The sequence below is a fragment of the Pteropus vampyrus genome, unplaced genomic scaffold, assembly GCF_000151845.1.
Source record: "Pteropus vampyrus isolate Shadow unplaced genomic scaffold, Pvam_2.0 Scaffold39, whole genome shotgun sequence".
NCBI lineage: Eukaryota > Metazoa > Chordata > Mammalia > Chiroptera > Pteropodidae > Pteropus > Pteropus vampyrus.
In genome coordinates this window covers 3,482,574-3,498,973 of record NW_011888820.1, presented here as the reverse complement: position 1 = coordinate 3,498,973, position 16,400 = coordinate 3,482,574, and the positions used below count along the sequence as shown (strand labels likewise).

The following is a 16,400-nucleotide window of genomic DNA, read 5'->3' as shown; positions in this document are numbered from 1 at the left end:
TATGTAAAATTTAGTTTTACTTTTAATCCCAACTAAGAGATAACTAACTACACGAGTCGTAGCAAAAACCATCAGCATTTTAAATATGTTTAGATAAAGGTTATCATGTGCAATACTAACTTACAGTTTGAATTTATTATAAAAACTATAATTAAGGCAGAAAATACCACTATACTAGAAAATAGGCAGAAATTTGGGGCCATCTTCCTTCCAATATCTGGGAAGACTAATGAACATGTCACTTGCAATAAACTTTAACCTTGAATTACTACTACATAGCAAAGAGGGGTTTTACTGAAAAACAGTAATACAACTTTTAGTAATTATTGCGAGCATTCTAAAATAAATAAGTTTCCCAGGACTACTAAACTGCTACATATGGAATTCAAAAGAATGCAGGAATAAATTATTTATAAGAAATATTTACTTTCTAAAGTTATTCCTCAGTGAATCTGAAGAAAAACAGATGAAAAGCACTGTTTTCACTATATTTTTTAACCAGCGCTAGTTGTTAACAATTAGTAACTGTTTGAAAACACCCACTCTTTTTAACTACAAGCATATTTGACCTTAACTTAGAATAAGAAATGAATTCAATCCCACCTATTTCTAAACTTGACAATTTGAGCCTATGGAGTGAGTAATAAAGAGCCCCCCGCCCCCCAATCACACACACATTACACATGATTTTTGTTTAAACGATCGCGACAAAACATCCCATTAGAGTAAACACTTTAAAAATCCTATCAAACATTCTAACTTCCGAGTTCAGGCTCTGCACAGCAAGTACCTCAATGACCGGAACGTTTTTGCTTCCTTTGCTCTCAAAGGCCAGGTCCGCCTAGCCCTAGGGGGCGGGGACCTCCGTGGGGGACCAGGGGACCCCCGCGGGGACGATTAGGCATTCTTGGCCTCTCGGCCCGTCATTCTGGGCCAAGCCGGCTAATTCAGGGACGTGGACCCGCCACGGGCGACGTGGGAGCCTCCCTTACCGTGAAGCGCTGGTCGCCGACGCTGCCCACGGAGAAGCAGTGGTCGCCGGGGTTCACAGCCCCAGTCAGCACCTGGTGCAGGTTCATGTTGGCGCCTTAGTCCAGCAACCGACACCGCGTCCAGCTCATGCCCGGGGTCAGCAGTGGCTTCCCTCCCTCCTTCCGTCAGGGGTGGCGGCCGTTTTGGGGCGGCGACCGCGGCAGCGACGGGTGCCAGGAGCCGGAGCCGCTCTGCTGGGGCCCGCAGCTCATCCCGAGCCCTGGCGGGCGAGGCCCGGAGGGGGCGGGCCGGCGAGCGGGCGGGGCGCCACGCTCGTCCGCGCACCTGTCACAGTCCGCGCAGGCCCAGGTGAAGCTCGGGGGGATCGGCCGAGCGGCTGCAGCACCGGCTGACTCACTGGCCAGGAAGGCCGCGTGGTCCACCCACGTCTTAGGTTCTGGGCGGCTGGTCTTGACCGAGCCCAAGTGGCGCAGGGAACATGCACGCTTAAGCTGTTTCTTCTCAGCTTCGGTGCCCGTCACCCCCACAGGCCTTGGCACTCACTACGCGTCGCTAGATCTTTTCGGCCAAAATATCGCGAGATTTCCCGCAGCGAAGCAGAATACTGCGGTAAAGGATTCACTTTTTTACCACAGTACAGTATAGAGATCAGCAAGTGGATATGAAAACGCCTCTTCTAGTCAGATGCTGGCCAATCCCAAGCTCTACTCCACCTAGGGCTCCGCCCACCACCAAGGAGCGAGCGATCGATCGCTTTGGGGCTTGTGAGCGATTCTGTCCGTTTGAGTGTTGAACGTAAGGAGCCTAGTAGAAACATAATGAGCCTAGAATGAGGTGAGAATTTTCAGGTTATGCTTTAGGTTAGAGTTTAGTCTGACTGTCGGGCCAGAAAGTTCAAAAGGGAGAAGTGCATTAGAAATGGAGTTGCAGAGTCCTCAGTCCTGGTAGAGACTACAAGTCCCAACAAGCACCGCTCTCCTAGGCGGCCTGTGAGTACTCCTAAGTGACCCTGGAAGCGTCTCTGTCCCGGCGTAATAGTTATTCAATGTGGACGTGCGTTTCCAGTTCCTTAAACAGAATAATTTTTAAAGGTTTAAACACTTGACAAGTACTGAAATGAAATGTTTTCACCTAGTTTACCGTAACAAGACGTTTGAAGTAATGCTGTAATAATATTGCACCAGTCCTGCGCCGAGTGTTTGTTTTAGAAGAACCTAAGAATTCCAAAATGTTTATTGTGACAGTTACAACAGTGAGATTCCAACTGTTTGCGTTTTGACACAATTTTGTATTATTGATAAACATCTATTTATATGTCTCCTTCCATATAGCTACCGTAAGCCTGTTAGAGACAGACTCGCCTGTTCGTCTCTATATCCTAAGTGTCTAGCACAGTGATAGTTCCAATTTATAAATTTCAGTTAAGGAAATGTTAAATGAATAAATGTAAATAGGAACTCTCCACATAAAAAGAGTAGTTTTTAAAAATTACAAAATTTATTTTTATATACTTTTATTATGAGAAAAAAACACACCAATAGATACTTGGATGGAAGGAGTACCAGGAATTTCGTTTTGTTTTCCCTACGTTTTTTGCAATGTACGTTTACTTTGTTTTGAAGTTAAAAGTTACTTAAAAAAAACAAGCTTTAAGAGTCATCTCCCTTTTTTAACTTGGAAGATGTAAATTCCACTATTAATCCCAATCTCTTCATAAAAATGAGAGACTTAAAACAATTTTTAAAGTTTTTAAAAAACTTATTGAAGTCTAATATACTTACTTTAATTTGTATTTTAATTATTCAAATTTTATTTAAAGTGACTTAAAATTAATTTTATATTTTAGACGCTAAATTAAGATTTTTCTACGTCCTACATAAATTTTGTGTCTGGCTCTAAAGCTTAACATGTTTTCTCATTCTACTCTGCCCAAATTTTGGTTTTGAAGGGCATTCGGTATAGAAACTAAGTGACCTAGTGGTTAAGAAATCTGAGATTTACTTTTGATCTGGCTGTGCAACCTTGGAAAGTCTTGTTAACTTTAAGACTCATTTTCCTTATCTGTAAAATTAGCAAATTTAACCTGATTATCAACAACAGTTTGCCTGACTTTTTCATTCCTGCAATTCTGTACATCTGTTAGATTTTATTAAATTCCTTCAGCCTTGAGATAGACTACCTGAGTTTGAATCCTGGCCTAATCTCTCAGATAAATTACTTAATTCTTCTGTGCTTTTCTTCTCTATAAAGTGGGGATAGTAGTACACTTTCTTTATATAGTTATCTTGAAGATTAAATGAGAACGGTGTTGACACCTTGTCAGAATTCAATAGATGTTACTATTATTATTCTTATTCTTAAATAAACCTAACCTTTTGACATATACTTACTCTTTCTAAGGTTTTCCAAATAGTGTCAAACCTCAGTCCAGATCAAACTTTCCAGAGATGTTTAAGACTATCACCAATGTTCTTGTAGCCATCCCAGTCTGTATCCAAAACTATGGAACTACAATAGCTAATGAAAAGCAAGGACAGTCTTTTGCCTCTGTCAACAAAAAGTTGACTAGGTATTCCACCAGCAAAAAGGGTTTATTCAGGAAAAAGAAAGGGTTGTAGTCCAGTACATACATCCATGGTGAGCCACATGCAAGAAGAAGAAAGTTCTTATTAGAGAGAAAACTAACTTAAAGGGAGGGGCTATTAGGACCATAGAGCTCTGTTGTAAACATAGAGTTCTTAGGACCTTTGCTAGGGACAAAAGGTGTGAAAGCTCCTCCCATGGGCCTTCTTGAGTCCTGCCTTAGTAAAGGTCTCTGTCATAAATTTTGACACCTCTTACTCATCAGAAATACTCTACTACCTTATTAAATTGCTCATTAAACCACCTATCTTTGATATACAGCAGATGAACTATTTAAGTGAAACAACTAAATGCTGGTAATTTATCTATTTCTTCCACTGCAATTCTAGCCTGCTGTCTGGTTTTATACAGCCTTTGAGCTAAGAATAGTTTTTACATTTGTAAATGGTTGGAAAAAATCCATAGGCGAATACTATGTCATGATACATAAAAATTATAGTGTCAGGAGTTTACCCTCAGGAAGGAAAGTGGCTTCCAAAGGAGAGAGGGTAAAGAAGCAAGGATTGGAGAACCAAGAGGGGTCAACTCCTCCAATGGAGTCAGATGGATGATGGGAGAGGTATAAGGGAACCACAGGAGTGGCTTTAAGAAGTATATTTCTTTAAAACAAACAAACAAACAAACAAACAAACAAACAAACAATGAGTATAAAAAGAATTAAAGACCAAAAAGAGAGCATTGGATTTAGAATTTAGGCTGGTGACTTTTGGGAATGCACAAAAAAGACATAAGGAGGCATAAGCTGGCAACAATATCTATAAATTGTCTTTGCCTTTGTACTTATTCATCATCCTTTTCTCAAACTGGGACCTGAAAGAGGAAAACCATGAAGAAAACGACAAGGCTCTGAAGTCTTAGCCCACCATGAGGGACTCAATCCTCTAGCCAAGCTTCCAATCTGACTTAGACACTGAGAGCTTTTAAATAGGTGAAGACAGAATATCTTTCTTTTTCTTTCTTTCCTTTTTTCATTTTTCTTCTCTTCTTTCTTTCTTTCCTTCTTTACTTTTTTTAAAAATCTTTTTGTTTGTTTGTTTGGGATTAAGAAGTTTTTTTAATTTCCCAGATATCTAGAAGACTGACAGGGAGAGGTGCTGACTAGCAAATACCTAGACTACAATAGATAAAAGGGCAATGTCTTCAGTCAGAGAACAAGTTCTTTCTAGCACTGACTCTGGACCATCTTCCTGAATAGTGTAATTAGTTTGCTTCTCTTACCTTGATTGCTACCTTTAAAAGAGACTTTAAAGCCTGTTTAGTCTCCTAAACTTGCCAAGTGCTGCTGCCTCTGTCTATTCAGCAACCTTGCCCTGCCCAGACCTCTTGCTGTCTGACCACACTGCTTAGCTAACCTCATTTGTCTCACACCCTCCTTTGGAAAAGCCCATCGGAGAGCTAGCTTCTTACACAAATGGAAAGACATTAAAGATTCTCGATGGAGTAAAGATCAAGTATTTAAGGAATCAAGGGCGGAGAGTTTGGACTTGAAAATGTTAAATGTAGAAATAGGGACCTTTGGCTACAGAGGTAAAGTAAGAAAGCTTAAACTTGGTAGTACTTATCCTTTCTGCAAAGTAGTTCCTGGTTATAGGTCCTCTTAATGATGTTTCTATATAGAGTGATTGCAATTGTCTATATATTCCTCTCTTCCTTTCTCATTGAAATAGTAGATTGCTCCAAAGGTTTCCACAGAACCTGTTCAATTTTCTAGCAGTCACTCCAGGGAAGGAGCAAAAGGAGTAAATGTTGATTAGGAAACCACATGTTTCCTAATCAACAAATGCAAACATGGTGTATATACTAAATATTCTTATGCATAAATAATATTTACATAGGATGTTTTAGGTTGTACATATAGACTATGCAACCAACAGTGGCTTAAATAATAAACACATATAATACAACAAAGATAGTTCCAGGATGGTACAGCAACAAAATGTGGGTTTGCTTCTATGGCAGCTTCAAATTTTTCCTCACCAGAAAACATACAGGAAAGCAGGAAGGATGGGGAAGGAAAAGGCATTCTCCTTACTGTCTACTTTTTGTTTTTAAACCAGGGAGGAAAATCTTTGTAGGAAGCAATCAAGCAAACTCCCTATTATATCTCAATGGCCAAAAATGGGTCACATTGCAAGCCCATAACTTCACAGGAGGCTGGGGAAATTATTAACTGGCTTTGTAGCCTTAGAGAAACAAGTGCAAGAAAAGAGGAGACTGGAAATGATTTTTGGGTAGGCAACCAAACTGTCTGCTACATAGTTCAGTGGGAAAAAGGATAATAAAACCAAAACATATTTGCTTGAGGATCTTATGAGCAGATTTCATTTAAACTAAGCTAAAGCTTAAAAACTGAGGACCAAGATTTGAGAAAAATAGCATACTTGAATAGCAAACAAAACTTCAAAAACCAAAATATGAGCATATGAAAATATGTTATGAAAATAAATCTAATTAAGATAGCTTTGTGTTTTGAATTCTACTGAGTTGGGGAGGGCTATAGATTTCTTATAGTACTCTTTGTTCCTGGAATTCTCCTATGTCACCTCCAGAGTAGATGCGTAGGGGGCCAAGAGCCTGGTTATTTCCAACTCAAACAAGGTAGCTGGGAGTGTTTCTAACGACTACTCCTAATAATGGTATTTATTTTTCTTTCCATCTTAATTTTGGATTGGGTCACGTTTAACATCTCTATACTCTCAAAGAGGTTTTAAGTAAAACACTACAGATCCCAAATGTGGACTAAAGGATGAAGAAAAGTGCTGATATTTGGAGAAATAAATATAATCTATTTCTCAGAAATTGGATCCCTGAAAAAGTTGAAAACTTAAAACTTTTTTGTGTGTGAAGGTGTATTTCTAATTAGGAACTTCTAAACTCAAAGAATATCTTTTTTTTATTATGCATGACAAAAGGAACCACACTGATTTTTTGTCAGTGTTATTAATAAATAGAGCTATATATAGTTCATACATTCTAGCTTTAAGAACTTCGACTATATTGACTCTTGTATTTCTACTTTTAAAGGAAATACAGAACCGATTAAAAAGAACACTATTCACTATTATGAGAGTCTATAGTATAGAAAAGAGAAGTTATTTAAACACTCAAAATTTAAGCTTCCATTTCTGTGTCCTTTTCACTGTATCATAGCTGACTCCCTCTAAGGATAAATAGAAAAAATAATTACCAAATTCTGCTTATAATTAAGAATATTCTTTCCAAAGATCGTACACAGAAGACATTAAAGAAGAAAGTCGATTCATGATTAAGAGTCTATTGGGACACACTTGAAACCCCAGAGTTGATATGAAGATTACTTTAAGCTGAAGACATTTGAGATTCAACAGATGCAGAAAGAAGCCTCCTTGGAGTTTCCCTTATTAAAAGCAGGCGCTTTTTGGAAATGAGGTTGCCATAAATTCCCTCTTCTGGCTGCTCGTACTCCCAGGAAGGAAGCCAAGAATAAACCCATCATAAATCCCCTCTCTGGGGGATTTCACAGCCTTGAAGGAGAAAGACCACCAGTACCTCTACAGGCAAACGTTATCACAAGCTTTTTATCTCTCCTTTGTTTTCCTAAAACACATTTGTATCTGTTAAAGAGTTTTATTCTTCACATAGAAGACTCTTCTCTCATTTTCTAACTTAGGTATATAAGCCTCTATAACAGTTTAATGAGCTAGCTACTTCTTTTGTTAGTTCCTTCTATGCATATAAATGAACCAGTTTTCTCCTGTTAATCCGTGTTTTGTCAATTTAATTTGCAGGCCTCCAATTACTATAGATAAGAGGGTAGAGGAAAAGTTTTATATCCTCCCCCAAATTCTGCTAGTTTTCACTAGTGATGCTATTGGCATTTTTGGTGGGGCAGTTCTTTGTTGCATGGACTATCCCATGATTTCATGAATGTTAAGTGTCCCTGACCTCTGCCAGTAGTGCTCACACACCCCACTCCCCTGACCTCACAACGTGTTATCCAAAAATACCCTACACATATCCTAAGTAGGGTTGTCAGATAAAATACAGGAAGCCCAGTTCAATTTAGATTTCTGATTATTTCAGAGCAATTTTTTTTGTGCGTAAGTATGTTCCAAATATTACATGGACTTACACTAAAAAATAATTTGTTGTTTATCTGAAATTCAAATTTAACTGGGATTCCTGTATTTTTTAACAATTTATTCTTTTACAGAAATTTTAGGTACACAGCAAAGTTGAGGTAGATACAGAGATTTCCCATATACCTCCTTCCTTCACACATACATAGCTTCCCCCATTATCAATATCCCCTACTAAAAAGGTACATTTTTGAAATTGATGCACCTACATTGACACATCATTATCACCTACATCGACACATCATTATCACCCCAAGACCACAGTTTACATTAGGGTTCATCCATTTTATGGATTCAAGTAAATGTGTAATGACAGATATCAACTATTCCGGTATCATACAGAGCAGTTTTATTGCCCTAAAAACCATTTGTGCTCCAGATTCCTGTATTTGTATATGCTAAATCTGGCAACCCTAACCCAAAGCTCCCTAAAGAGGTGGTACCACCCATCATGAGAGCTACCTCTTCTCAGAAAGAGGCTTACCAACTTGCTGAACATTTCTAGAGTTCAAAATATTGCAATCATTCACCAAATATTGATTTACAACATTTTAAAGTGTTTAATAGGTGTCTTATGCTTCACTAGATGTTGTAAAACACAAAAATAAATAAGACATAGTCCCTAATCTCCAGGGACTGTTGAATCTGGCTCCCCCAAAACACCTAAACAACCTGTTGATAAGACCATGTTGAGTTTTTGTTTACTGTGATAAGAGAGAACACTCCAACCACAGAGTCTTATTAGTGTCACAGAGAGGGAAGGGCAAAGTCGGGATATTTATTGAAGTATTTGAAGTTTGAATTAAAGCAGGTTTTTTAATTCCAGGCATGGGGGATGTTGTTAAGTAGGATTGGGTATGAGTCACTATAGTTTACATTGAAGTTATAGTTTAGAATTGGTGGCCACAGCAAGGTGAGGATTTTGTGACATCTTGGGATGTAAACTGTTGTTTGATACCTTCTGTTGAAAAGTTGATGGTTCGCCCAGGAAATTTTACTGTTTGATGTTTTCCTTTAGATCAAAATAGTTAATACTTGTTTGCCTTCTCCTGGGAAAATCAACAGGTATTCTGGACAATTATGCCCAGAATTTCACTGAGGCATACCTTTTGCTGTGTTCTGAAGGTGACCTAAGTCTTATGATTGATTCTGTCTCTCTAGTTCCTGTTTCAGCTCAGAAAGGCCATAAATTTCCCAAAAGAATTTATAATTTTATCAAAGTAAAATTCACTAGTTTGTTCATGATTTATAAACCCTTTACTTCCGACAGATTATAGACTGTATAAAACTTTGCCAGGCCAGTAACTAAGACACAATTAAGAAGATTCCTGGGTGACAGTGGCTTTTTTAGGCAGTGGACCGCCAGCTCTTCTGAAATTATGTCTTGACAGTGTCTGTTAAAAGCATCTATGTGACTTGACTAAATCCTTGGTAATGGAACATCTTCTTTGGGAACCTAAATATCAACTGGCTTTTGTAAGTTAAAATGAGCCCTTCAGCAGCCTCTCACTATGGTTTTTCTCATAATAGTAGTCACAACAGCTAAACTAGGAGAAACATCAGCAACTTGTTTTGGGGGCCCCCTTTAAATTTGAAGTTCCTTCATGCTGCACAGTCTTTGATCCTCACTGAAACCATACCACATTTCTTAGTAAATAAGCATATCTCCTATGCAATCCTATTACCTTCTCTGTTACATATTCCTGATCATTGTTATAATACTTTAAATCCTGCTATTGTCCTTCTATTATCTGATGAAGAGGAAACTTATGGCTGATTAATCTCTGTTTGTGAATGTGTTCTGAATAGATTTATTAGAAATCCCTTTAGAAAATGGAGACAACCATATTTTTGATGGGTCATACTTTAAAACTAAAACAGAAAAATATCAAGTAAAATACACTGCAAAAAACCCCAAATAACTGACTTTACTCCTAGACTATTACCCTTTGCCAGAAGGAAAAATCTACTCAGCTGGCAGAACTCACTGTGCTCACTTGAGCTTATTCGTTAGATAAGAGTGTTAGCATTTACAATGATAATAGATGTGCTTTGGGGGTAGTTTGTGAATTTGAAATGCACTGGAGACAGTTCTTGACCTCAGGAAGAGCCCAATTAAGAATGGTCAACAAATTAAATAATTTTGAATATTCTGTTTTCTAAGGATGTAGCTATATTATAAAAGTAGGAGTTCATACAAAAAATGCTCTGGCACTCAACTAAAATCCTAGCCTTCATGATACCTCAAAATCTAAATCTTTAGAGAGGTTTCAAAGAGTCTATTACAGAATGCCAGAATTCAATAGTGTTTACAATGTAGCCAGGTGACAGAAGCATGTAAGTTACTAAATGCCATAAGAGATATAAGTACTATGATAAATAATATTTAGGGCAATATGTGGAGAGGTGCATATGGAGAAAATGGACAGTCTTTTTTTTTTCCTCCCTCTTTAATTCTCCCCGCCGCCCCCTCCCCCGCCCGCTTCCACCCTGACCTATGTATGTTGCTGTTTCCCTTAAGAACTGGATCTCTGAGGTCGGGGCATCCCACACACCCCCCCACACTTGTGTGGTACACCCCAGCCTGGTGCACTCGGGGCTGATCTGTGTGCAAAGCAGACATACTAACCACTACACTATGGAGCTACCCCCGAAAATGAACACTTTTTAAACAGGGTTGGAGAGTACCAATGGATATGGAACAGTTTCTTAGAAGAAGGTACCCTTGAGTTAAGCCTTTGGAAGATGAGGGTGAGAAGGGAAAAGGGAGTGCTTTCCAAGCTAAGTGAGCAGCTCAAGCAAAAGTTGCGAAATAGCTTGGCCAGTCCAGAGACTTGCAAACATTTTGGGTGGCGAGAGCAGTTGAGTGACAAATAAGAGATGATACATTTATTATGGAAAATGTGTGTACTTTAATCCATGCCTCAAACAAAGCAATTTAGGGGAAATAAAGTAATTTGGTAAAAGTATAAGTCTTGATTAATAGTGTTTTACCTGAAAAGTTTCATTTTACTATCATGAATATAGCTTCATCCTGACAGTCTTACTAATTTTTAACTGCCCAAAGACTTACTTTAAGAAAATTATGCCACATCTTCAATTCTACTGATATACTCTCTCCCACCATAATCCAGTTGCTAAAAATTTTTGAAACCTCATTCTAAATAAGCATAAATTTGTACAAATGTGTCTACTTTTAACCAGATTTTTTTAATAAAGCAATCATGTTCTGATATTTAAGTACACAAAGCAATTTATAGACACAGCCAATATTCTTATACCTGAATAACAAATATGCATTTGTATATGTATCTATGTTTGTGCATCTATCTGTATATTTGTACCCACAAGTATCATTTCTATTTTTGTAGTATCCTTTTATAAACCAAAACCAACATGGCATGCTATCACCTGATAGTTTCCTAGTTATTGTTAAGCAGCATTGTTGTTAGTAAACATTGTACATGGAGAGAAGTATTACAGTAAACCAGCTGAACCACAATTCAGTGCCCTTACCCAGTAGGTTTTTATTTAGAATATAAGCAATGAAGAACTTAATGACAGACACAGAAAATGTCATATCCTTATTTTCTTTTTTTGACCTCAGGTTTAGAGGGTAAAGCTAATAATCATACTTCCTTGTTCATGGCACATTGCCATCATTTGTCCAACCCTTCCCCCAATGTCTTCACTTTTAAACATCTTAGATAAGGAGAATATTTTACATGTATACTCCCGTTCCCCAGAGTTTAGATGGAGACGTAGTCAGAGAGATCAAGAATTTGGATCCTAATTTTTTGCCATTTAATGAATATGCAATCTGGTTAAATGATTTAACCTGAGTCTCCATTTTCTCATCTACAAAGTAGGAATAATAATTACTACTTCATAGGATTGTTCTGAGAACTGGATTATGCACCTAGAGTGCTTAACACAGTGTCTGGTATGTGATAAGCTCTCAGTACATTTTTGCATAGGAAGTTTGAATTTGGACAAAGAGCAATCCAGGCTAGGAATATCTACTACCAATGTGCTATGTAACTTTAAGTCACTTTGCCAAACTATTACTCTGTTTCTGCAACTAAGAAATGAAAGTGACATTGTAATTGTTTGTAAGTCTGTAAAGATTTAAAGCATTAAATAAATGTTAATATATATCCCTCATTAAAATCTGTAGTTATGTTTATAACTCTGAAGATAAATATAACTAATATTTTTATTAATAATAAGCCTTCCACTCAGACATTAATAAGATATTTCAAAGATAAACAAGCATAGAGCATTGAACCTACCCAAGGTTATAGACTCAGGAAGATAGGAGGAGCAGATATTCTATAACTGACAGGCAATTAGAAAAGCAATTTATTTTCTCTGAAGAATTTTGCCTTGATTTCTAAACAGTAAATATGAACTTTACCACTGCTCCATTAGGAAGTGGGTGGCACTAATGACCAGATCTTCAGTGGTAGCTGATACTGTGGGTCTCTAGGCTACCTGAGTAACTATGGTCATTTCTCTCCCTTTTGATGGCTAATTCTGACATAAAATTTAACTCCCCAAAGTGTTAGCAGCAAAGGAGGAAATGCCACGCTATAAAATCATTGGAACTCCTGGGTCCTCTAAGGCAGTGGTCCTTAGTCTTTTTGGCACCAGAGACTGGGGCTCTCATGAGAATCTTACGCCTGATGATCTGAGGTAGAGCTGAGGCGATGATGCCAGCACTGGGGATTGTTGGCAAATGCAGATGAAGCTTCCTTCCCTCACCTGCTGTTCACCTCCTCCTGTGCGGCTGGGTTCCTAATAGGCCACGGACTGGTACCAGTCCGTGGTTGGGGGGTTGGAGGCCCCTGCTCTAGGGCACTCTGTTTTGACCCTCACTTCTCAAGACACAAGATTCATCATTGTTATTGACTCATTAACCTCTTTTAGTTGAAAGGCAGTATAGAAAATGACTTAGAGCCTTTGAGCCAGACTGCCAGTATTTTGAATCCTGGCTCTGGTGCTCTCTAGCAGTATATACTTAACCCCTCAGGGTTTTGGTATGGATGACAAAAATAGCACCTACTTCATGAATTAGACCTGCACTTAGAACACATTAAGGGTTAAATTAGTATTAACTGTTAGTTCTACAGCCAAAACTGTATGCCTAATTGGAATGTGATTCACCTGAAGGTAAAATTGGTGGATGAAGTTGGCTTAAATTGAAGTGACTTATGTAAGCAGTCACCATCAAGATGCCAATGCGAATCTCTTCATAGTCACATAAACAACACCAGTTCTTTTTTCTCATCACTAAAATTCCCAAAGTTGTGCAGCACAAAGGATTGGTGCATGGGCTTTTAAGTTAGTCATGACCCTTACTGTGTCCTTGCCTTGGTTTCCCCTTCTGTGCTAGTCACTTTACTTACATTATTTCATAATACCCCATGAAGAAGGTATTATTTTTAACTATTTAAAAATGTGAGATTTAGATGAGATAATGCAAGTAAAGTGACTAGCATAGTTTCTGACAAACAGTAAATAATTAATATTATGTTATTAATAATAAACGTTAGTGGTTGTTATTGCTATTTTAAATAAAATAACGAGGTAAATAAGCCCCTCTGATAGTCTTAGTTTTTACTATCATTATCACAAATTTAAAAGTGGTCAGAATTGGGGATTCTCATTATAGATTTATATATATATATAATTCTGGAACAATCCTATGCCTGGGACATAGGAGGCACTTATATAAAAATATTAGATGAATGCCTCTATGAATTCACCAAATGTTTACCTTTCCTCTGTGATCCTTACATCTCAGTCTCTAAGATTTTTTGCTTTGTTTTACCTTATTATTTCATGTCAGTTTTGCAGAGGGAGGTTATGTCTTGCTGTATCTAATCTAGTCTTGACCTCAATCTGTTAGAAGTAGCTAAAAGAGGTCATAGCCAGTTGGTATTAGTTTAAAAAGTATGAAGGGTTTGGGGAAACATTTTTTAAGAATAATAGAAAAAGAATAGGACGTTATGTCTTTGGATTTAAATGCCTTGCATATATTAGAATTTGGATTACCTTCTCTGTGGGTTAACTGGTAAAATTTCAGTTAGCATTTTTCCTCATCCAATTCACTTTCCTTAAAGCTCACTATCATCTTAATAGATTAAAATTAATTTCAATATTAGCCCAAACAAAACATAATAAGAAAGGTAAACTTTTAGCTCCACTCTTGCCCAAATGTATTCAAAAGCAAAATAGCAGTTTTATTTTATGAGTTGCTCTCAAATATTCAAAGCACTGTCATGGATCATTTGAACACATAGCCACTTTAAAAATGTAATACTGTAATAAATTACAAAAGATTTTAGAGAAAAAAAAATTGCCATTAATTCCCATGTTTACCCATTTATATACTTACAATAGGTTGTTTATTAAATTCCTTTTCCTTTACCACAGCCCTTACTTAGTCCAAACTTTATCTTCATTTGCCATAGATCCAGGATGTTGCTGTGGCAACACTGGGAGTCATGGCACTAGAATTTGGCCATATCAGCATACACCAGAATCTGCATGGCCATAGTCTTTGTTTATGCATTTATCATTTATTAGCTGTATGTGATTTGTTTGGTTACTTGTGTACCTATCCATAAGATAGCTTTTAGAACTCCCAGTTCTTGGGATAATGTCCTGTTGGAAGGAAGGATGGACGAAAGTAAGTAAAGAAGAAAGGAAGGAAGTAAGTAAGTAAGTAAGGAAGTAAGTAAGTAAGTAAGTAAGGAAGGAAGGAAGGAAAGAAGGAAGGAAAGATGAAGGAAAGGAAGGACTAGAGTCCGTGAAGTGGGCCTAGGAAAATACTATTGTTGTTATGCTCTCTTCTATATACCACTCTCTTGGCTGCTCTTATGTCTCTGTCCCATTTCTTGATGATCCTAGCTTTAAAGAGAAGTAATTCTCAGAACTCTTTTTTGTAGACATGAATAGACTGAGTAGTTTTAATCTTCATCAGTAGTAATAATATAGTCAATTGGAAATATTTTTATTGTAGGATTTAAAATAGGCTATACAGAATAATTCACAGGTCTATTGAATATTGTCCTGTCCATCTTCCTTTTTTCGAAGTTCCGTTTTTATGTTTCCATTAGCCCCAGGATCAAAAAAGCTTCTGAGATATAAAAAGTAAAAGAAACTTAACATTGCTTTCCCCCTATACTCTCACTTATCCTTTTATCTATAAGAGCTAAAAGTGTTAATTTTGGAACCATGCTTATTTTTTGCCCCAAAGGGTATATTAAATAATGTATGATAACACCCAATGAAATACAATTGTTGAAATGGCTTTTGACTCCAAAAGACTATTGAATGCACTCTTTCTGATTGCAAGATAGCATAGCTCATTAACCTGAGGGATAAAATAGTGTTTGCTGTGTATTGTACTGTTTCAAGAATAGAGTTTTCCTAATAGATTATGTTATTGGCCTTCTTAATTTTGGGGGGGAAACATTAATTTTTTAAAAATTGTATTTCCTTCTTTGAATAGATAGAAGTCATACGGTTTAACGGTTTAAAGATACAGAAGTGTCTATAGTGAGCTATCTCTTTCCTGCCCTTGTCTCCCAGCCACCTAGTTCCTGGAGGTAACCACTATGTTTTGGGTACTCTTCCAGACATATTCTCATACTGACTTTTGACAGACCTCATTTAATATAAGCAGACATTTGGCTCAGCTCTTAAACATCGAATTCAATTATTTCCTAAAGGAGTCATTTCTCTCTACTGTTCATTTTCTGTAAATTGATTCAGAAAATGGAAAAATTCAGTATAATTAAACTCCCATTTGAATGAACTTGATAGAATGTCAAATTTCCTGGGATTAATCTACATGATGTTTAAAAGAAAACTAATTGCTACAGAGTACAGATGGCAACCTTTAAAAAAAAATAAAGCAGTGTCTTTTCTAGGGTTTGCCTGTCAGTGAAAAGGATGACTTATCCACTAGGGAATTCTTTGTTGTTGTTTAATCTGGTTAGATGGAAAATGTCAAGTTAGGCTTCAGATCCAATCCCATAGTGCCCCTTCTTTTATCTTTACCTCTTTCTGCATGTTTTTAGCAATAACTTTGTCCTTAGCCCACCTCTTCTATTCTGCCAACACTTGAGTTTTAAACCTTAGAGCTGCCCAGTGGGTCATATTTGCCTCACTTCCGTGTCCTTCTCTGTTCTGCAGCTCATCAAAGTCTCAGCGTGTAAGCACAATTACAGCATAAAGAATTAATTCTAAAATAGCCATGGCTGGATATACCATGTTTGGAAACTGCATTTCTATTTGGAGCTTTCCATTCAATGCAATTTGTTGAACTATATCACTTGCCTTACTATTAATGGGGCTTTTGCTTTGATACAGAAATTGGTTCCTTTAATAGAAACTTAAGTTAAACAGGTATAGTGAAATTGGATTTTCTCTGATGATACAGATCTGTCTTAGAGTCCTCTAGAGGAAATTATTTATGAGGTGATCATGAAGGAAGGTGTGTTGTCCCAACCATGAGTCCTCTATTTGGGGCCCTGCGAAGGGTGTTACAGTAGGGATATAAGGCAAGATATTCTCCGCAGTATACGTGCTCTGAGTCCTCGATAAGAAGACTTTCTAATGAGAGTTTTGGGTACT

At 37.4% G+C, this 16,400-nt stretch overlaps 1 protein-coding gene across 2 annotated transcripts in view; it reads right to left on the bottom strand.

Moving 5' to 3' along the window:
* The window catches only part of DMXL1 (Dmx like 1), a 121,779-nt gene extending 120,186 nt beyond the window's left edge, over positions 1–1,593 (bottom strand). The window contains exon 1 of one of the 2 annotated variants that reach the window (XM_011358269.2): positions 993–1,593. In XM_011358269.2, the coding sequence (XP_011356571.1) occupies positions 993–1,079 (87 nt within the window). In that variant the 5' untranslated portion in view covers positions 1,080–1,593. The remainder of the gene's footprint in view (positions 1–992) is intronic. The other variant, XM_011358270.2, reaches the window with a different exon arrangement.
* Positions 1,594–16,400: the final 14,807 nt, after the last annotated feature.